We start from the raw sequence: 13,815 nt of genomic DNA, 5'->3' as shown, positions 1-13,815 counted from the left end.
GCAACATGACACTAGGCTAATACTTGATGTGGCTGAACTGTTTTGGCAGCTCTATTTTGCTACTAATACAACACCACAGTCAAAAGTAACAACCAACAAGCTTTTTCAAGTGAGGATTATATCAGTGAACAAACGCTAAGTCTTTTCATTTTGCCAGCGCTCCATACTTTAGACTGCACCTATACATGAAGTATGAGGAAAAGAAAGAGTCATTCCCCCGCCCCCCCCCCCCCCCCCCCCCCCTCACCACAACCACCCAACATCGATGCAGGAAAGGAAAAGAAATACTTTGAAGTCCTCAGTATCAAAAAGTTACAATATTCAATAAATAGGGCTATACTGAATCAGAAGGAATATGTATCTGCATATACTTAGGACAAACTTAACTTCAGCAGATAACCTTAAAATGTTTTCTTCATTAAACTGGAATAATTACCAGTTTAAAAAAAAGGGCAGAGAGGAAATGGAAAACTCGAGGTGGAAGTAACATCACTATATCCATCCAAATGTTGTACATCAAAAAGGAAAATCACATGAAATAGCATTTTAAAAGATGCCATGCAGTCATTCCATTAATAATGCCAGTGGCTTTCAAATCAATTAGATGACCAAACATTTTTATCACTTCTATTTACTTGTGGTACCTTTTTTTCAGATTTTATATAGTGATGAATTGCAGTGTGTCACACAGATGTATCCTTCGTTCCTTCCCCAGTACTCAATTCTTTGAGGTTATCTTTTTTTAAATTAAATATGAAGGTCAAAAAAATAGGTACTTGATCCTGCTCAGTCATTGTTTCAGTTACTTGTTCAATTGTTCAACTGTTGACAATGCAAGAATTCCCAATAAAAAAATAGCTACACACAGCAGTCTTTTCAGTGCAATGTAGTTATCTTTGGGAATGGCTATCTGTACAAGATCATTTGTGATCTGTGAGATTTCATGAGCAACTAGCACAAAAATAAAGGTGCTGACAATAATGTTGAGCACTGGGTTTCCAGGAAGGAGTACGAGGATTCCTTTGGTATCTGCTGCAAGCCAGATGTGGTATTGGCATATGAAGAGCTGAAAAACAATAAAGATTTCAATGGTGACAGGTAATACAAGCTGATATAATACAGTCAGTTCAAAATTTTAACAAGACCAACTTTCCATAATTTGCAAGACCACTTAAAGAAAATTTAAATAATATGAAATAGAATTTTTTTTCCCTCAGAATGCGAAAGGGCCTTTGGGTTCTATTTGATAGGAAAAGAAATCCAGAACTTTCTTCTTCAGCCACTTTAAAAAAAAAAAAATGACTGCTGAACCCATAATGATGGCTGTTACAAGTCACATGATTACACGGTTGACTCTTTGTCTAGAACTTAAATGTTGCAGGAACAAAGGAATTATTTTCTCAGCGTCTGGAATCTCACACACAATTGTGCAGACCCCAGTAATTGCGCAGGCCCCTGTAATTGTGAAAGACAAGGAGACTCACGCATCAGAACTCATCAAACCAATCAGCGCCTGCACTGGAGGTTAGATGTGGGACTTTTGGCAGATGAAGGGGTGTGCGAGCGGCTGAGGAAATGCATTCAGAACTACCTGCAGGTCAATGACACTGGGGAAACTTCGGCAATGGTGGTTTGGGAAGTACTGAAGGCGGTGGTAAGGGGGGAGCTGATCTCGATCTGGGCTCCTAGGGAGAAGGTTGACAGGGCAGAGATGGACAGACTGGTAAAGGAGATACTACAGATTGATGGGAGGTATGCAGAGACCCCAGAGGCAGGGCTATTAAGGGAATAGTGGATGTTGCAGGCGGAGTTTAGTTTGCGGACTAAACAGGGAGGGCGGTAGAGCAGCTGAGAAAGGTGAGGGGGGCGATTTATGAACATGGGGAGAAGACCAGTAGCATGCTCGCACAGCGGTTTAGGAAGAGGGAGCCAGCTAGGGAGATAGGGAAAGTAAAGGACGGTGAGGGGAACCTGGTTGGTGATTTGGTACTGGTGAATAAGGCGTTCAGAGATTTTTACAGCAGGCTGTACAGGTCAGAAGCCCCTGCGGGGCTGGAGGGGATGAGGCGCTTCTTGGAGGGGCTGAATTTCCCAACGGTGGACGGAGAGCGGGTAGAAGGGCTGGGGACCCCAATTGGGCTGGAAGAGATAGCAGTGGAGGGCTTGAAGGCCATGCAGGCGGGTACCCAGTAGAGTTCCATAAAAAGTTCTCGGGGATATTGGGGCCAGTGTTGATGAGGATGTTCAATGAGGCAAGGGAAAGAGGGGTGCGGCCCCCGATGATGTCACAGGCAATGATTTCGCTGATTCTTAAGCAGGACAAAAACCCGGAGCTGTGTGGGTCATACAGACCGATCTCCCTGCTGAATGCGGATGCCAAGTTGCTGGCCAAAATCTTGTCCCCCAGGATTGAGGATTGTGTTCCGGACGTTATTGGGGAGGACCAGATGGAATTTGTTAAGAGTAGGCAGTTGGTGGCCAATGTAAGAAGGCTGTTAAATGTGATCATGATGCCCCCGGAAGGTAGAGGTTGTGATCGCAACGGATGCAGAAAAGGCTTTTGATCAGGTAGAAAGGGACTATCTGTGGGAGGTACTGGGACGGTTCAGATTTGGGCGGGGCTTTATTGACTGGGTCAGATTACTGTATTTAATGATCTGTTGAGCTGCTCGCAGAAAAATACTTTTCACTGTACCTCAGTACACGTGATTTAGATGTTTCAGGCGGGATAGAGGGGGATGTAAAAGGGGTGGCGGAGCTGCGCTACTGGTTAGGGAGAATATCACAGCTGTACTGCGGGAGGACACCTCAGAGGGCAGTGAGGCTATATGGGTAGAGATCAGGAATAAGAAGGGTGCAGTCACAATGTTGGGGGTTTACTACAGGCCTCCCAGCCAGCGGGAGATACAGGAGCAGCTAGGTAGACAGATTTTGGAAAAGAGTAAAAACAACAGGGTTGTGGTGATGGGAGACATCACCTTCTCCAATATTGACTGGGACTCACTTAGTGCCAGGGGCTTAGACGGGGCGGAGTTTGTAAGGAGCATCCAGGAGGGCTTCTTAAAACAATATGTGGACAGTCCAACTAGGGAAGGGGCGGTACTGGACCTGGTATTGGAGAATGAGCCCGGCCAGGTGATAGATGTTTCAGTAGGGGAGAATTTCGGGAACAGTGACCACAATTCAGTAAGTTTTAAAGTGCTGGTGGACAAGGATAAGAGTGGTCCTAGGATGAATGTGCTAAATTGGGGGAAGGCTAATTATAACAATATTAGGCGGGAACTGAAGAACCTAGATTGGGGGCGGATGTTTGAGGGCAAATCAACATCTGACATGTGGGAGGCTTTCAAGTGTCAGTTGAAAGGAATTCAGGACCGGCATGTTCCTGTGAGGAAGAAGGATAAATGCGGCAATTTTCGGGAACCTTGGATAACGAGAGATATTGTAGGTCTCGTCAAAAAGAAAAAGGAGGCATTTGTCAGGGCTAAAAGGCTGGGAACAGATGAAGCCTGTGTGGAATAGAAGGAAAGTAGGAAGGAACTTAAGCAAGGAGTCAGGAGAGCTAGAAGGGGTCACGAAAAGTCATTGGCAAATAGGGTTAAGGAAAATCCCAAGGCTTATTTCACGTACATAAAAAGCAAGAGGGTAGCCAGGGAAAGGGTTGGCCCACTGAAGGATAGGCAAGGGAACCTGTGTGTGGAGGCAGAGGAAATTGGCGAGGTACTAAATGAATACTTTGCATCAGTATTCACCAAAGAGAAGAAATTGGTAGATATTGAGTCTGGAGAAGGGTGTGTAGATAGCCTAGGTCACATTGAGATCTAAAAAGACGAGGTGTTGGGTGTCTTAAAAATATTAAGGTAGATAAGTCCCCAGGGCCTGATGGGATCTACCCCAGAATACTGAAGGAGGCTGGAGAGGAAATTGCTGAGGCCTTGACAGAAATCTTTGGATCCTCACCATCTTCAGGTGATGTCCCGGAGGACTGGAGAATAGCCAACGTTGTTCCTCTGTTTAAGAAGGGTAGCAAGGATAATCCAGGGAACTACAGGCCGGTGAGCCTTACTTCAGTGGTAGGGAAATTACTGGAGAGAATTCTTCGAGACAGGATCTACTCCCATTTGGAAGCAAATGGATGTATTAGTGAGAGGCAGCATGGTTTTGTGAAGGGGAGGTCATAGAAGGCAGAGAGTAGCAATGGAAGGATGCTTTTCTAATTGGAGGGCTGTGACCAGTGGTGTTCCACAGGGATCAGTGCTGGGACCTTTGTTGTTTGTAGTATATATAAATGATTTGGAGGAAAATGTAACTGGTCTGATTAGTAAGTTTGCAGCCGTCACAAAGGTTGGTGGAATTGCGGATAGCGATGAGGACTGTCAGAGGATACAGCAGGATTTAGATTGTTTGGAGACTTGGGCGGAGAGATGGCAGATGGAGTTTAATCCGGACAAATGTGAGGTAATGCATTTTGGAAGGTCTAATGGAGGTAGGGAATATACAGTGAATGGTAGAACCCTCAAGAGTATTGAAAGTCAAAGAGGTCTAGGAGTACAGGTCCACAGGTCATTGAAAGGGGCAACACCGGTGGAGAAGGTAGTCAAGAAGGCATACGCCATGCTTGCCTTCATTGGCCGGGGCATTGAGTATAAGAATTGGTAAGTCATGTTGCAGCTGTATAGAACCTTAGTTAGGCCACACTTGGGAGTATAGTGTTCAATTCTGGTCCCCACACTACCAGAAGGATGTGGAGGCTTTAGAGAGGGTGCAGAAGAGATTTACCAGAATGTTGCCTGGTATGGAGGGCATTAGCTATGAGGAGCGGTTGAATAAACTTGGTTTGTTCTCAATGGAACGAAGGAGGTTGAGGGGCGACCTGATAGAGGTCTACAAAATTATGAGGGGCATAGGCAGAGTGGATAGTCAGAGGCTTTTCCCCGGGGTAGAGGGGTAAATTACTAGGGGGCATAAGTTTAAGGTGAGAGGGGCAAGATTTAGAGTAGATGTACGAGGCAAGTTTTTTTACAAAGAGGGTAGTGGGTGCCTGGAACTCGCTACCGGAGGAGGTGGTGGAAGCAGGGACGATAGTGATATTTAAGGGGCATCTTGACAAATACATGAATAGGATGGGAATAGAGGGATACGGACCCAGGAAGTGTAGAAGATTGTAGTTTAGTCGGGCAGCATGGTCGGCACGGGCTTGGAGGGCCGAAGGGCCTGTTCCTGTGCTGTACATTTCTTTGTTCTTTGTGACAATAAACAAATCCAATCCAATCGACCTGAACCGAACTGGGACCAGTGTTCTGGCGGAAAGGATAAATAGAATGGTCACAAGGACTTTACACTAGCATATGGAGAGGGAAGGAAAGAACTCAGGGGAACTCAATACGGTTCCAAAAACAAGCAACAGGGCTGAGAGTAAAGGAATAGTCAGGAACCGAATCTGAGGAACTGTAGCTGGCCAGAAATAATTGAGGGCAGAACAGTTGAGGAACAATGGCGGATGTTCAGGGAGATATTAAATACCTCTCAATTAAAGTATATTCCTGAGAGGAAGGCTAAACCAGGAAGTCAAAGAGGACATAAGAGCAAAAAACTAGGGCATTCCATACTGCAAGAGCTAGTGGTAAGCTGGAGGACTGGGAGAACTTTAAGATTCAGCAAAAGGCGACAAAAAATAAAATCAAGAGCCAAGATGAACTATTAAAGGAAACTAGCAGAAAACATAAACACTGATACCACAAACTTCTAAGTATAGAAAGAGAAAGGGAATAGCTAAAGTAAATAATGGCCCTTTAGAGGGCCATACTGGTGAGGTAATAATGAGGAACACAGAGATGGCAGATCAATATTTTGCCTCTGTCTTCACAGTAGAGGATAATAAAAATTATCCCAAAACTGCAGTTAGTGCAGAGGAATTTGGTGCAATAACTATCACTTGGGAGGAGGTATTAAATAAATTAATATTTAATAATAAATTAATAGGATTAAAGTCAGATGAGTCTCTGTGACCTGATGGCCTATACCCTAGGGTATTAAAGAAGGTGGCAGCAGAGATAGTGGATGCATTAAGTTATAATATTTCAAAATTCCCTGCATTTTGGAAGGGTTATGGTGGATTGGAAACACGCTAATGTGACACCCCGATTCAAAAAAGGGAGGGGCAAATAGTTGGAAACTATAGACCGGTTAGCTTGACCTCTGTGGTTGGGAAGTTGCTGGAATCAATCTTTAAGGAGATGACTGAACATTTGGAAAGTCAAAGCTCAATCCGCCATTGCCAGCATGGTTTTACAAAGGGTAAGTCATGCTTGACAAACTTGCTTGAGTTCTTTCAGGACGTAACCAGCAAGGTAGATACTGGGGAACTTGTGGATGTGGTATATCTAGACTTCTAGAATGCATTTGACAAGGTGCTGCATAAAAGACATCCAGAAGGTGAGCTAAAAGAAGTTTGGGGGTGGAGTACAAGATTGGACTGAGGATTGGCTGACTGACAGAAAGCAGAGGGTCTGGATAAATAGGTTCTTTTCAGGCTGGCGAACTGTAACTAGCGGGATGCTGCAGGGGTCAGTCCTTGGATCTCAACTGTTTACAATCTATATATAAGCAAGGACAGAGTGTAACATTGTAAAAGTTGTGGATGATACTAAAATAACGAGTTTACAGACGGGCTAGGAGAATGAGCCGAAATTTGGCAGATGGAGTTTAATGTCGGTAAGTGTGTGGTTATCCATTTTGGACGAAAAAATAGAAAGGCAAATTATCAAAATGGAAGCAAATTCAAGATGCATCTGGGCAGAGGGATCTGGGTGCCTTTGTTCATGAATTGCAGAAAGTTGATATGCAGGAACAGCATGTAATAAAAAAGGCAAATGGAATTTTAGTGTGTATTGCAAAAGGACTGGAGTATAAAAGTAGAGAAGTGTTGTTGCAATTGTACAGGGTGTCGTTGAGTCCACATTTGGAGTAGTGTGTCCAGTTTTGGTCGTCTTATTGTAATGATATGTATAATCTAAGGAGAGTAAAGGGTGAACAAGATGATGTTCATGTATATCAACACTAGATGGCATCACTGAGTAGTCTTATAAAAGGCTGCATCTCTAGGCATTCTGCGAGAAAGCGGAGGAGAAAGCTGAGAAGAAGCTGTTGAAGAACTTAATGTAGAAGGATCGTGCGAAATTGAGTTTGTGTAGTTAATATATTAGAGGGATTATTAATTACTGTATCACAGATTCAATACTATTATTTTGTTAACTGTTACTCAGTAGAGTCTGCGCACCAAGTTATGTAGTGTAAAATAAGTTTGATTTAAACATATAGCTTTGTTATTTGTCAACACTACATCTTTGGCTATCTTGGAGAACAATACAAGGAACCCCTTAATTGAGGAAGGATGTGGTGGCATTGGGGGCAGTTCACCAAATTGATTCCGGGGATGAAAGGGTTGACATATGAGGAGATTAAACAGTTTGGGTTATACTCGCTGGAGTTTAGAAGAATGAGAGTGGATCTGATAGAGGTATATAAAATACTAAAAGGGATTGATAATGTAAACATGGACCAAATGTTCCCTCTTGTGTGGCAATCTAGAATGTGAGGTCACAGATATAGGTTGAGAGGTGGTGGGTTTAAAACTGAGATGAGGAGGAACTACTTCTCGCAGAGGGTGGTGAATTTGTGGAAATCACTGCCCTATGGTGCGGTGGATCATTAAATGGTTTCAAGAAGGATACATATTTTTGATTTTAAAAATGCGGCAAAGGGAACAGGCAGGAAGGTGGATTTGAGATGAGGAAGATATCAGCCATGATCTTACTGAATGGCGGAGCAGGCTCGAAGGGATGAATTGCCTACTTCTGCTCCTAATTCCTATGAACTGAACCCCACCGCAAAGGAAACATCCTCTGATTTTGACACACGCATGTGCCTGTGTGTGTTTGGAGAGGGAAGACTCAGACAATCGTCCCTTGGGTTTTTGGAATGTGAAATAAACTAACCTTCCAAGTTAATCATAATGTGAGATTGCTGTGGATCATTGTAAATTGGATCACGCAAACCAATAGATTGAGAAATCAGGCAACTGCATACTTTAAATGTAATTCAAAAGACATTCAGTTTATGGACAGGTGGTAAGAGGAAACAGGTAGTTTGCCTGTCTCCTGTCTGTACCACAGGCAATTGGAGAGTATTCCATCACCATGCTGACCTGTGCCTTACAGATAGTGAACAGGCTTTGAGGCGACAGGGGGCGAATTACTTGCTGCAAAATCCTCAGCCTCTGACCTGCTCTTCTTGCCACGGTATTTACATGGCTAGTCCAGTTCAGTTGGCTGAAGTAAGCCTCAGGCTCAGTATGTTCCTTGCCAATTCTCTAAGTCATGTTACACCAATGTCTTGAAGCAACAACTGCTTCGTACAGAAATGCGGAAGTCAGGACAACATCATTCAGTGCCTGCCACATCATTCCATGTAGATTTTAGCAACTTGTTTAAGTTAAATCAGCATTAAATGTTACATCTGCCTACTCTGCATTCTTTGGGCAGGAACCCAATGTTTGCCAATATCCTCACAAATATGGCATTTGGAACAATCCAAACCAGAATGCATGCACCTAAAGGCACTCGTAGCAACTCAAAAAAATGGTGTTAAAGATCAAATTTTTCACTCTATTCTGGTGGTATTATTGCCCTTGCTACATGGTGGCCAAAATAATCAATTGTGTAACAGTGCATCCAGTGTTTAAAAATCAGTTCACCAGAATAACCCTAATGTATTTTGTAACATTGCAATTAAAATAAGTTTAATTTGTTACTATGAAACCCAGTGATTAAACTTAATATATTCGGTTCTGGCTTTAAAGCAGTGTTCCCAAAATTTTCTTTAAGATTGTACAGACTGTTTTTGTGATAAATGCCGAGATTAATCAGGAAAGTAAAAACACATTTTTGTTCAATTTGTTTTCTTATTAGTGAACTCTAAATGGTTATCTACATATGAAAAATTACACCAGCTTGATGAGCTGCAAATAATATTTGGATCAGAAATAGTATTGGGTTTCTGTTAATGGCGTGAAAGACTTGTGCAGTCTTGTGACGTGAAAGACTTGTGCTGTTACAGTCAGATGTTTTGCATTTCTACAAAGGAAGGAGGAAAGAGAAGGGAAGGAGGTATTCTTCTGGCTTTATGATTGCTAAAGACATCACGCTAGACCATGGTTAACAAGGGCCAATCAGTTCTCAATAGATAAAATAAAAAGATTGATCTCCAGTCTTGCCTCATTTGGTGATGTCTGCTTGTTTCTCAAATTGAGAGCATTCCACACTCCAAACCTACCTTACAACATGGCAACCCAACTCCCACCCCTTACCACCCACAAGTATCGACACAGAAAATCTCAGTTTCAAAGCTTAAGGAGTGTGCTTAAAGAATTTGATGTCTTGAATCATAACTGCAATTTAATGGAATTATCAACAATCTGTAATAAAAATGCTGAGTAGCCTCAACATTCCAAAAGTATTGCAAAAATAGACGGTGCTGTGAGCTTGTCAAGTAACGTAACGTCAAATGACAGGGGCACCTGATGGAAAAAGCCTAGATGGCGGCACGGTGGTTAGCACTGCTGCCTCACAGTGGCAGGGACCCGGGTTCGATTCTGACCTCGGGTGACTGTGTGCGGAGTTTGCACTTTCTCCTCATGTCTGCGTGAGTTTCCGCCGGGTGCTCCGGTTTCCTCCCACAGTCCAAAGATGTGCAGGTCAGGTGGACTGGCCATGATAAATTGACCCTAGGTAGGATTATGGGGATAGTGTGGGGTTGCCAGATAGGCTGCTCTTTCAGAGTGTCAGTATAGATGCGATGGGCTGAATGGCCTCTTTCTGCACTGTAGAGATTCTATTCTATCTTGCTTAAGGATAGTTAGCTCCTTGGTATCCAACCCACTCAGGTAAATTCATCTGTATCTCAACCCATCTCTTCCATTGCCATTCATCTCTATTCCATGTCTTTACCCTCCCAGCTAAGCATGCCTTACCTCTCCATTCCTCCAGTCCTTTCTCAGCTCATCTCCCTTCTCCTTCTGCAATCCCATCTAGTTCCTACCGCATGTGCTTAAATACATCCCCTGCTCTTTTATTCATTGGCTCTGCTCTGTATGTCCCCTGTGTCCCATCTCATCTCTCACTGCCCCATTAACTAGTTTGTTAACCTTGCCCACTATAACTACATCAATAGTGACACAGTTGTCATGTGAGAGTACCTTTAAGATATGGGTGTGTATATAAATATCTGTAGTGCGAGTACCTTTAAGAAATGATGTTTACTGCTACAGTGATGTCAGAGAGTGGGTGGAGCTGGGCTGTCTGTCAGCTTTTTACTTGTTTTTGAGCAGGCTGCAGGGTGTTTCATAGTTTTGTTTTCAGTGTTGGAGCTGAAGCCAGACCAAACAGGTGTACTGCTGTTCTCTCTGCCATCAAAAGACTCTCTTGATCATTTGGTGAATTCAGAATTATAAATGTTTTCAGTAGTGACTTTAACCTGAAGTGCTTCTGATAAAGGTTTTGTTTTGAAATCGTGTGGGATGTTAAAAAGGAAAGCTTAAAGGATTACTTAGTGTTGTATTCTTTGGGGTTGTATTTGAATTAATGGTTGCTAAGATGTTCACTATGTTTTAAAAAGGTTAACTTGAGTTCATAGAATAAACATTGTTTTGCTTTACAAAATACTTTTCCATTTCTGCTGTACCACACCTGTAGAGTGGGCCGTGTGCTCCCCATACCAGACTCTATTAAAAGTTGTGGGTCAGGTGAACTCCATGATACACTTTGGGGTTCTCTAAACCCTGGCCCGTAACACAGTTGCTCGTACTCCTGCCTCTGAATCACAAGGTATGGTTAAAGTTGCCTTCCAAAAGTACAAAAATCAAGGCTGAACCCCAGTGCAGTACTGAGTGAGCGCGACACTGTTGGAGGTGCTTCTGTCTTATCAGGTGGATGTGAAAGATCCCATGGCACTATTTTGAAGACCATGGATATTATCCTTCAATAAGCATAATTAAAAACAGATTATTTGATCATGATCAGATTGCTATTTGTGGGAGCTAGCTGTGTACAAATTGGCTGCCATTATAACAGCGACCACATTCAATAATATTTAATTGACTGTAAAGTGCTTTGAGATGTCTGGTGTTTGCAAAAAGCAACTATATAAATACAATTTTTTTTTACCCTAACTCCACTCGTCATTGAATGAAAGATTCCACAGAAGCTGAATTCTGCGAATTCAACTCCTTCAAAGTGAATTTATGTGAATTTACACATTGCAAGGGTCACTTACTTCCAAGGAAATCTTGCCAAACCAGGCGAAAAAGGAGCTGTACACAGAACGAACATAACCAGGAATGTTCCTAATAAGAATGAAAGACAAGATCTGGGGAAAAAAAATGTTTAAAGAATTTGGTAGGAAGTACCATGTATAGCAAATATACATTTGTAGCATAATTTAATCATGAATGAGAGATAAAGGAAAATACCTGTAACACAGAGAAGTAAGGATGAAGCTCATTGCACTCAGTTTTGTTTTTACAGCTGGCACACCATATTGAATAGGTCTGTGTAAACAAGATTAGGTGGGTTATTTGTTGCCAATACACACACACACACAGAAAAAGGGACAAATTGTTATGTACATAGTTTAATAACCTACGGAGTTGAAGTACATCTCGGTCTGTATTTGGCTATTAATTTGCTGCTCTAAGGCAATAAACATTCAGAAAATAAGTTCACAAGTTGCTACTTATTGGAACAAGTGCAACACCAGCAAAATGAGAAAAAAGTCACTTATTTATTTGGTTCAAATATTAACTCCAAATAAGTTTTCTTTTCACCCACTCTATGTTCCCTCAGCAGCCCACATTTACTGACAAAAACAGTAGGCAGATGAGCTGTTCGTAGGCCAACAGCTTGCATCCCATCTCCTATGGTGAACAAGTATTGTGCGTGTTAGGAGGAAATTTTAGTTTCAGTGAGTTACCCCCTACCCTACCCCGCCAAAGCCTGGCTTCTTCCTCCTGGAGGGAGCAAGGTTGACGGTAATACATCTGGGTCTGTTATTGCAATGAACAGGATGAAATTTCCATTTTTGGGAGGCATTCAGTTGGAGTGATAGGCACATCTTGTATTAAGGAGGAGTGTAAATTCAGCAGAGTATCTGCTGTGATGCATCAAAGTCAATATCATTTTTCAAATCTGGGAGTGCTGGGCAAGTCAGAGGTTTATAAAGAGTACAATTAGTTAGTAGTTATGGGTGACAAATGGCACAGAATAATTACCCACTTTGCTTGCAGATGACGATCAAACCCCCAGTTCTAAAGTCAAGAAAGAAACGTAATTGCCTGGTGTGTACCAATATTGGAATTATCATGAGCAGCTTTACAAAATAGTGGGAAAGTCATTGGACTAGTAATCCAGGGGCCTAGGCTAATGATCTGGAGCCATGTATTCAAATCCCACCACAGCAGCTGGTGGAATTTAAATTCAATTAATAAAACCTGTCTCAGTAATGATGACCATAACAGTCATGGATTATTGCAAAAAACCACCTTAAGGATTATTAAGTCCCTTAAGGATGGAAATCTGCCATCCTTCCTAGCCTGGCCTACATGTGACTCCAGATTCAGTCATGTGGCTGACTCCTGACTGCCTTCTGAAATTGCTTGATCAAGCCATTCAGTTCAAAGGTAATTAAGGATGTGCAGAAAATGATGGCTTTGCCAGCAACACCCATATCCCATGAAAGAGTAAATCAAAATAGAAGAGTGTGGGGGGAGGGTTGGAGAGGAGTGGAGATGCTCAGAGAAGATGCAAACATAGTCACAGTCTCATTGGTAGCCCCTGGACCGAACACTTGAGTGTTGCTTATGATTCATGATATATGGAAAAGTTAAGAGGCTATCTTTAAAATTCCATAAAGAGAGAAGTTTTGATATAATTTGTACTGCTGCTTCACTGGGATTACAAATCCTGGATCTAAAGGCACTGTTTAAATGCAAGTTATATTTATTCTAGTTAAAATGGTCATTAAGACTTTTCTTTGTTTTTTCTGCACAAAGTGGTAACCTGCACAGTTAAAGCAGTCTATTTTTTATCTACAAAACATTCCAAATTAATCTCATTATCTCGTTATCCAAATTAGAGGCAGCACGGCAGCACACTGGTTAGCACTGATGCTTCACAGTGCAAGGGACCCAGGTTTGATTCCCGGTTTGGGTCACTGTCTGTGCGGAGTCTGCACGTTTTCCCCGTGTTGGCGTAATTTTCTCCGGGTGCTCCGGTTTCCTCCCACAAGTCCCGAAAGACGTGCCGTTAGGTGATTTGGACATTCTGAATTCTCCCTCGGTGTACCCGAAAGGCGCCAGAGTGTTGTGACTAAGGGATTTTCACAGTTACTTCATTGCAGTGTTAATGTAAGACTACACATGGCACTAATAAAGATTATTAATTATTATTAATTATAATTTATCAGACTCACCAAAAATACAACCACTGATGTAAAAAGTAAGAAAGACGACAACCTAGGTGCAAACAATGTCTCTCCTTTGCCTTCAGAAAGCAGATGACCCTTCTTTAGTGCACCATAAAGCAAAGCAAAAACCATACCATGGAGAACTGCCTGTGTGAAAACAGAAGAACATTAAAAAGTTATAGACACAGACATGGAATTTACAGTGCAGGAGGCCATTTGGCCCATCGAGGCTGCACCGGCCCTTGGAAAGAGAACCCCACTTAAGCCCGCACCCCACCCAATAGCCGAAACCCAGTA

The 13,815-nt window shown here is 42.4% G+C and overlaps 1 protein-coding gene across 1 annotated transcript in view; it reads right to left on the bottom strand.

Annotated features, from left to right (window-relative positions):
- Nucleotides 1–245: 245 nt before the first annotated feature.
- casd1 (CAS1 domain containing 1) overlaps nt 246–13,815 on the bottom strand; it is a 179,347-nt gene continuing 165,777 nt past the window's right edge. Inside the window, exons 16-19 of the mRNA XM_072509039.1 lie at nt 13,525–13,665; nt 11,528–11,605; nt 11,332–11,424; nt 246–1,066 (exon numbers count right to left, since the gene is read on the bottom strand). Of these exons, the coding sequence (XP_072365140.1) occupies nt 803–1,066; nt 11,332–11,424; nt 11,528–11,605; nt 13,525–13,665 (576 nt within the window). The 3' untranslated portion in view covers nt 246–802. The remainder of the gene's footprint in view (nt 1,067–11,331; nt 11,425–11,527; nt 11,606–13,524; nt 13,666–13,815) is intronic.

Source organism: Scyliorhinus torazame, chromosome 6 (genome assembly GCF_047496885.1).
Source record: "Scyliorhinus torazame isolate Kashiwa2021f chromosome 6, sScyTor2.1, whole genome shotgun sequence".
NCBI classification, from domain to species: domain Eukaryota; kingdom Metazoa; phylum Chordata; class Chondrichthyes; order Carcharhiniformes; family Scyliorhinidae; genus Scyliorhinus; species Scyliorhinus torazame.
Note: the sequence above shows the minus strand (reverse complement) of the source record. Positions and strands in the feature narration are given on the sequence as shown.